The sequence below is a fragment of the Cebus imitator genome, unplaced genomic scaffold, assembly GCF_001604975.1.
Source record: "Cebus imitator isolate Cc_AM_T3 unplaced genomic scaffold, Cebus_imitator-1.0 Scaffold117, whole genome shotgun sequence".
NCBI classification, from domain to species: domain Eukaryota; kingdom Metazoa; phylum Chordata; class Mammalia; order Primates; family Cebidae; genus Cebus; species Cebus imitator.
Genome location: NW_016107432.1, coordinates 9,658,642 through 9,666,892, shown reverse-complemented (window position 1 = coordinate 9,666,892; position 8,251 = coordinate 9,658,642). Strand labels below are relative to the sequence as shown.

The following is an 8,251-nucleotide window of genomic DNA, read 5'->3' as shown; positions in this document are numbered from 1 at the left end:
AATTTTTCAATTTTTAGTAGAGATGGGGTTTCACTATGTTGCCCAGGTTGGTCTCAAACTCCTGGGCTCAAGCAATCCTCGCACCTTGGCTTCCCAATGTGTTGGGATTACAGGCATGAGCCACCGTGCCCAGCCTTGTTTAGTCTTTCTGTGGTGGGAGGTGGAATGTTCTTACCATTCCATCCAGGATGGCTTTGTTTCTGCTCACTGACCTGACCTCTCCCACCATCTTCCTGCCCCTCTCTCAGGGCACTCTGCTTTGCTCTTTTGAGCGTCACTCCTCTGAGTACATGGTATTCCTGGCACCATATCTGGAGACCACAGTTCCCTACTACCCTCTAGTGCTAATCATGCTGCTTTGGCCTCGGGCCTTCCCCCGGGGCAAAAGCCTACAGCGGTCTGAGCCCTCGAGGAAGGTGAGCCTCTGGTGGAAGAGTCTCCCAGTACCAAATAGCATCACTCAAAAATGGTAATACCCTTTTTTTGCAGCCTGCTGCCAAATGCTGGAGGTTCTCCTGAACTTGCTGATCCTGGCCTGCAGCTCTGTGTCTTACAGTTCCACAGGGGGCTACACAGGCATCACCAGCCTAGGGGGCATTTACTACTACCAGTTTGGAGGGGCTTATAGTGGCTTTGATGGTGCTGATGGGGAGAAAGCCCAGCAGCTGGACATCCAATTCTACCAGCTAAAGCTGCCCACAGTCACTGCGGCAATGGCCTGCAGTGGAGCCCTCATGGCCCTCTGCTGCCTCTTCATTGCCATGGGTGTCCTGCGGGTCCCCTGGCATTGTCCGCTGTTGCTGGTGACCGAAGGCTTGTTGGACGTGCTCATCGCTGCAGGGTACATCCCAGCCTTGTACTTCTACTTCCACTACCTCTCTGCTGCCTACAGCTCTCCTGTGTGTAAAGAGAGGCAGGCGCTGTACCAAAGCAAAGGCTACAGTGGCTTCAGCTGCGGTTTCCACGGGGCAGATATAGGAGCTGGAATCTTTGCTGCCCTGGGCATTGCGGTCTTTGCCCTGGGGGCTGTCCTGGTCATAAAGGGTTACCGAAAAGTCAGGAAGCTGAAGGAGAAGCCAGCAGAAATGTTTGAGTTTTAAGAGTTTCTAAAATGCTCTGCAAGATGCAAGTGATGGAAGGTAGTCTGAGCCACTGTCTTTCCCAAGAATCCTTCATTGTGGAACTTTCCAATGCTGGAAAAGCAGCAAGCCAGCCTTGATGTGGTGGGCGGAGCTTCCAGTTGCATGGAGCAGTGTTCATGGATGCAAAAGTGTTGTGGAGTCCTCTGTGAATGAGGAACCAACCAAAATTATTCTTCAAAAAGAAAAAAAAAAAAAAAAGGCCCAGCTTGGTGACTCACGCCTGTAATCCCAGCACTTTGGGAGGCCGAGGCAGGTGGATCATTTGAGGTCAGGAGTTCAAGACCAGCCTGGCCAACATGTTGAGCCATGTCTCTACTAAAAATACAAAAATTAGCTGGGTGTGGTGGTACATGCCTGTAATCCCAGCTACTCAGGAAGCTGAGGCAGGAGAATCACTTAAACCTGGGAGGTGGAGGTTGCAGTGAGCCAAGATCCTGCCGCTATACTCCATACTGAGTGACAGAGCAAGACTCCAACTCAAAAGAAAAAAAAAATGCCAAAAAACTGGAGCCCAAGAGCCACAAGGAAAAGACGTGTGCTACAACAGAATGCACTTCTTCATTCAGTAAAGGGAGATCACCAAGAGAATTTGAGGAATGTTATCTTCAAAGTTCTCAGGCAGAGTGGCCCACACCTATAATCCCAGCGCTTCGGGAGGCTGATGTAGGAGGATTGCTTGAACCCAGGAGTTCAAGTTTGCAGTGAGCTATGATTGTGTCACTACACTCCAGCCTGAGCAACAGAGTGAGACCTTATTGCCAAAATACCAAAAAAAAAAAGTTCATGGAGAGCCACATAGACATAAGACCACACTTCAGTTTGAATTTTTCTAAACACTCTCAAGCAGATCAGCCCACACGTTTTTTCACACTGAACTCTTTAGTCCTTCCCCTTTCTTAATTATGCAAATGGAGCGGGTGGGGACTCTTGGGGAAACTACTCCTGTTAAATTTAAGTTGGAGGTAGGCGTGGGCTGAGGAAAGAGGAATCAGATTAATTCTCTGGGTTGCAAAGAGGCTGTTCTGCAGGCCCCTTCCAGTGGCCCCGTAAACTCAATAAGTGTTTTGTGCCTCTTGTCAATGTGGCATTGTATGAAGCATTAAACCCAACATCTAGAATTCAGGATCCATCCAAAATAAAAGAATGTGAATTCTTTCCCAACAGAAGAGTTACTTTTGCCCAGGCAACTTTGTGGGTTCTTATTTCTTATTGCACATTAAGTTATGAGATACGGAACATTACAGTATATTCTTGGTCCAAGTGAATAAGTTCTTTGCTTTATGTGAATCCAATAAAGAAATCCAAAGAATTTTAATTTGGAGTTGATGTTCTCTTTACATTTATAATTCTCTCTTAAATACAGACATTTTGTCACATTTAGAAAGTGACCTCCATTGGGTTTAGAAAAGGAAATACATATATATGCTTGTATATGGTATTGGAAAATTTCTTGAAGAATAACATCAGAAAGTATTAACAGTTTTGCTTTTGAAGAGAAGGGGATTTTTTTTCATTTATGTGTGACTTGACTACACATGTATTTATTTTAGAAAAATAAAAAGTAAAAAAGTTGATTTGCTTTCATCAGTTCTTTTCAGGATCACATTTAAAGTTCAAAGGCAGGTGTGGATATATAGGTGAGCAGATTATTAAGTGATCAGCCACAAAAACAGCCTCACCCAGAAAGACTTTTATTTTTTTATCTTTTGAGACAGGATCTGGCTCTGTCACCCAGGCTGGAGTGCAGTGGCAGGATCTCGGCTCACTGCAACCTCTGCCTCCCAAGCGGTCCTCCCACCTCATCCTCCAGAGTCACTGGAACTACAAGCCCATGACACTGTATCTGGCTAATTTTTCAATTTTTAGTAGAGATGGGGTTTCACCGTGTTGCCCAGGTTCATCTCAAACTCCTGGGCTCAAGCGATCCAGCCACCTTAGCCTCCCAAAGTGCTGGGATTATAGGCGTGAGCCACCATGCCAGACCCAGAAAGATGTTATTTACAACAAAGATCTCATGCCTGTTTCAAGATCTCTGTTTCCTTCTACGAAACCCTCTGCTGTCTTTCCAGAGATTTGTTCCACCCCACCATAGAGATAAACTACTGCTAGCTCTTAACTGTTTTCCCCTTCCCCTGCCCCATGTGTTCTGCACTGAAAGCATGCTTGGAAATACTTGAACCAGCTTGATATTGGTAGCTAAGCCAGGCCAATTCTGGCTAGAACCTGGGATGATATTCCCTGGCCATATTCTTTCAACAGATCCAATATCATTGGACCGAGCAGATCATTATTCCTGTCAATTGGCACAGTCAGTGTGTGGTTGACAAGATCTAGATTTATTCCATTGCAGCCTAACAGGTAGATACTGCGTGGATTGTGAATCCATCCCAGAGGAAAACGTCCCAGTCTTCTGTATTATTAATAGAGTATTTGTTTCCCTTCAGGGGGTGAAATATTAACATCCATGCAGAAGGGAGAGAAAGGTGTTGGGTCCGCTAACCCCCATCAATTAGAATGATGTCTGGGTCAATTCACTCGCTCTGCTGTAGGGACAGCATAAACCAGCAGCTTACTGTGCCCAAGTGATGAGTGGGCAGTTTTAGTCTGATGTTACTTTCAGTTTTAAATTAGAGGAATATAGCTTTTCAACTATCAGAGCCCTTGACTGCTATGTCAATGTGGACCGCTAGAATTCGTGTGGGCCCAGCAGGAGACAGGGTTAGCAAATTGAGTAGCTATTGCCTAAGTACTTTAGAGTCTCTCACTGCCCAGATTATAAACATTATGGTACCCCCTCTAACCCAGTCAGGAGGTTGTCCTGATTTCTGGGAAACCACACTTTTCTCAAATTTATCCCATTCTTTCTTAGGTTTCTCACTAATCCCCTTCCATTTTGGAAACATTACTGAGTAGCGTCACCATCCATTTGTATAATATTTTATCTTTAGAGTATTTTCACATACCTGCTTTTTACGTTGTAGTTAACTTCCCACACAACACTGACGTACCACACAGTTGCTTTCATTTGAGCCTCCCGACATCCCTGTGGGTGAAGATTGGAAGGCATTAGCTCCATTTGTCAGATTGTCTGGGGCTTAGAAGGCCTGAATGGCTTGGCCAAGATGACAAGGCCGTAAAAACCGGGAACTTGAACTTGGTGGTCCCACTCTTGGTTCATTTGCTTTTCTTTTCATGCTCATCTCTGAGCACCAAGGAATGGCAGGAGAACCTCTCCCAGAAGGACACCTAAGAAGGGTTTGGGGCCTCTGTCAGTAATAAAAGCTGACCTTGGACAAGATGATTTCAGTCTGTTGGCCTGTTAGCTTCCTCTGCCTCGTGGCATTTGTGGGTTCCTTTCACATCCATACAATGGAATCAAAGGCCACTGAACAAAATGTGGCTCCTCTTGTAGGATATGATTGGAAAACATCTGGAGGATATGGTAAATGAAAAAATCAAGATGCAGAACAGTGTACGTGGTACACCTTTGTGAAAAATGCAGGAAAGGGAATGGAAGGCAGATTTAAATGTGCTTTTCATTTGCATAAAGGAACACTGGACAATTATATTAGAAACCAATGAAAGCAGTTAGGGATAGAGAAGAGACTGGATGTGAGTGAAATTTCTCGGTTTACACCTCATGTTATTTCCATTTTTTGGAAACTTTTTTTTTTTTTTTTTTGAGAGAGTCTCACTCTGTCTCCCAGGCTGGAGTGCAGTGGCATGATCTTGGCTCACTGCAACCTCCTCCTCCCGGGTTCAAGCAATTCTCTTGCCTCAGTCTCCCAAGTAGCTGGAACTATCCACCTAACCTCGCTAATTTTTCATTTTTAGCAGAGATGGGGTTTCATCATGTTGGCCGGGCTGGTCTCGAACTCCTGACCTCAGGTGATCTGCCTGCCTCAACCTCCCAAAGTGCTGGGATTACAGGCGTTAGGCCTGTGGCATGTCTCTGGTGTGAGCCACCGACTGTAATCCCAGCACTGTGGTACACTGGACAACTATATTAGAGACCAATGAAAGTTGGGGATGGAGTAGAGACTGGATGTGAGTGAAATTCCTTAGTTTATACTTTATGTCATTTCAATTTTTTAGAAACTTTCAATTTGGAAATATAGATTTGCAAGAAGTCACAAAAACAGTGCAGAGTACTCCTGTGTACCCTTAACCCAGTTTTCTCCAGTGATAATCTGTTGCATAACTAGTCCAATATCAAGACCAGAAAAGTAGCAATCTACAGAGCTCATTTAGATTTCCCCCTTTTACCTGCACACATTTGTGTATGTTTGTAGTTCTAGGCAGTTTTATCTCATGTGCAGATTTGTGTGAGCGGCACTGTGATGAAATCCAGAACTGTTCCCTCATCCTGGACATCCCTGTGCTGACTCTTCATAGTCACACCCATCCTCTTCCTCCCTCCCCAATCCCTACTCATTCCTATCCCCTACTGATCACCAATCTGGGCTTCTCTATAATTTTGTCCTTTTGAGACTGTTACATACATGAAATCATCGGTATGTAACTTTTTCAGACTGGTTCTCTTCTTTTTTTGGAGATGGAGTTTCACTCTTGTCGCCCAGGCTGGAGTGCAATGGCACAATCTCAGCTCATTGCAACCTCCGCCTCCTGGGTTCAAGCGATTCTCATGCCTCAGCCTCTTGAGTAGGTGGGATTACAGGCACCTGCCACCACACCCAGCTAATTTTTGTATTTTTAGTAGAGATGGGGTTTCACCATGTTGGCCAGGCTGGTCATGACCTACTGACCTCAGGTGATCTGTCTGCCTTGGCCTGCTAAAGTTATGGGATTACAGACATGAGCCACCGTGCCCAGCCGAGACTGGTTCTTTTGCACTTATCATAATTCCCTTGAGATCCATTCAAGTTGTTGCATCTATCAAGAGTTTTTGTTGTTTATTGTTTTTTGTTTTTTTGAGACAGAGTCTCACTTTTGTCACCCAGACTGGAATGCAGTGGCACGATCTCGGCTTACTGCAACCTTTGCCTCCTGGGTTCAAGCAATTCTGCCTCATCCTCTGGAATAACTGGAACTACAGGCACATGCTGCCACACCCAGCTAATTTTTGTATTTTTAGTAGAGATGGGGTTTCACCATGTTGGCCAGGCTGGTCTCCAACTCCTGACCTCATGTGATCTGCCCCTTTGGCCTCTCAAAGTGCTGGGAGTACAGGCATGAGCTACAACACCCAGCCTAAGGAGTTCATTCCTTTTTATCACTGAGTAGGGTAGTCTATGGTATGGATGTACCAGTTTGTGTAACCAGTCACCAACTGAAGGACATTGAGATTGTTTCCAAGATTTGGCTATTATAAATAAAAATACAATGAATATGTCTATGTTTTTGTGTGGACATAAGTTTTCATTTCTTTCAGATAAATCAGGGTCACATGGTAAGTGCATGCTTCATTTTTTAAGAAACTGCCCCCAATTTTTTCAGAGTGGTGCTTTGAATTTTCAAACATAGATTGAACACAAAACAAAAACTAAAAGCAAATTAAGAATATTGACGTTGAGGCTGGGTGCGATGGCTTATGCCTATAATCCCAGCATATTGGGAGGCTAAGGCAGGTGGATCACTTGAGGTGAGGAGTTTGAGACCATCTTGGCCAACATGGTGAAACCTCATCTCTACTAAAAATACAAAAAGTAGCCAGGGGTGGTGGCATATGCCTGTAGTTCCAGCTACTCAGGAGGCTGAGGCAGAAGAATCTCTTGAAGCCAGGAGGTGGAGGTTGCAGTGAGCCAAGTTCGCACCACTGTACTCCAGCCTGAGCAAGAGTGACACTCTATCTCAAAAAAAAAAAAGGAAAAATTGATATTGAATGGACCACATCCTTAAAATGAAGTATGTCTCTGGCTTGGCCTCAGTAGGTGATGTCAGTGATAAAGCCCAAATCTCTCTTCTCCTAGGTGTGGTGCAGATAGTGGAGGTGGTCTTGAATGGGATGGTTCTCATATGCATCGTGGCCTCCTACTTTGTCCTTGCCGGATTCAGTGCCAGCTTTTCCAGTGGTGGTGGCTTTGGAAACAACTACTACTCACCGTTCGAGGGCACTGAGCTGGAGCAAGTTCGGCAGCTGGACCAGAAGTACACGGTCCTCCGGGCACCCCTGATATATGGTGGCGTGGCTGTTTCTCTGGGGCTGGGGGTCCTCACCATGGGTGTTTTACTCCAAGGAGCTAAGAGTCTGACAGTGTTGCCAGGGAGGTGGCTCCTCACGGAGGCCGCCTTCAGCCTCCTAGCGGCAGTGGGCTACTGTGCAGGCATTGGTGTTTACCTCCACGTAGCTCTGCAGATCAATAGCACTGACACTTGCAAAACAAGAGAGAGGCTGTATGCCCGCAGGGGTCTCACTTGGATGAACTGCCAGCTGGCAGGCACCGACGGAGCAGCAGCCACCTTTGCTTGCCTTCTGGTGATCCTGTATGGCGCCAGTGTGGTGCTGGCCCTGCGGAGCTACCGAGAACAGAAGCACTACAAAGGCAGCCAAGAACAGCCCAGAAGTTACAGTGATGCACCAGAATACCTGTGGTCTGGAACACTCTGAGATCTTCCAGAACCTAAATGTGAACCCACCATGGTTGCTCCATTGTTTCTCTCAAAAAGACGGGTCTTTTAAAACCGCACATTAGACAACAATGGTTTTCACACACTTGACTTTATACATGCTCCCTTTGGACCTAGGCAAAGTTAAATAATTGAGGCCAGGCATGGTAGCTTGCCTGTAATTCCAGCACTTCGGGAGGCGAAAGTGGGCAGATCATCTGAGGTCAGGAGTTTGAGACCAGGCTGGCCAACATGATGAAATTCTGTCTCTACTAAAAATACAAACATTAGCTGGGCATGGTGGCGGGCACCTGTAATCCCAGCTACTCTGGAGGCTGAGGCAGGAGAATCACTTGAACCCAGGAGGCAGAGGTTGCAGTGAGCAACGTCCACTCCACATCACGGCACTCCAGCCTGGGCAACAGAGCAAGGCTCTGTCTCAAAAATAACAACAACAAAAAGATAGGACAGTTAATTTTATTAGACTATGAAGGCTTTTTCATTTCTGCATTCCCTGACAGTACTCCATATAGTAGGCCTTC

General features: G+C 45.8%; 1 protein-coding gene across 2 annotated transcripts in view; it reads left to right on the top strand.

The window, feature by feature from the left end:
* MARVELD3 (MARVEL domain containing 3) overlaps positions 1-8,033 on the top strand; it is a 19,330-nt gene extending 11,297 nt beyond the window's left edge. The window contains exon 3 of one of the 2 annotated variants that reach the window (XM_017539175.2): positions 7,073-8,033. In XM_017539175.2, the coding sequence (XP_017394664.1) occupies positions 7,073-7,710 (638 nt within the window). In that variant the 3' untranslated portion in view covers positions 7,711-8,033. Of the gene's footprint in view, positions 1-489; positions 2,458-7,072 lie in introns of those variants that run through there. The other variant, XM_017539176.1, reaches the window with a different exon arrangement.
* The last annotated feature ends 218 nt before the right edge of the window (positions 8,034-8,251 follow it).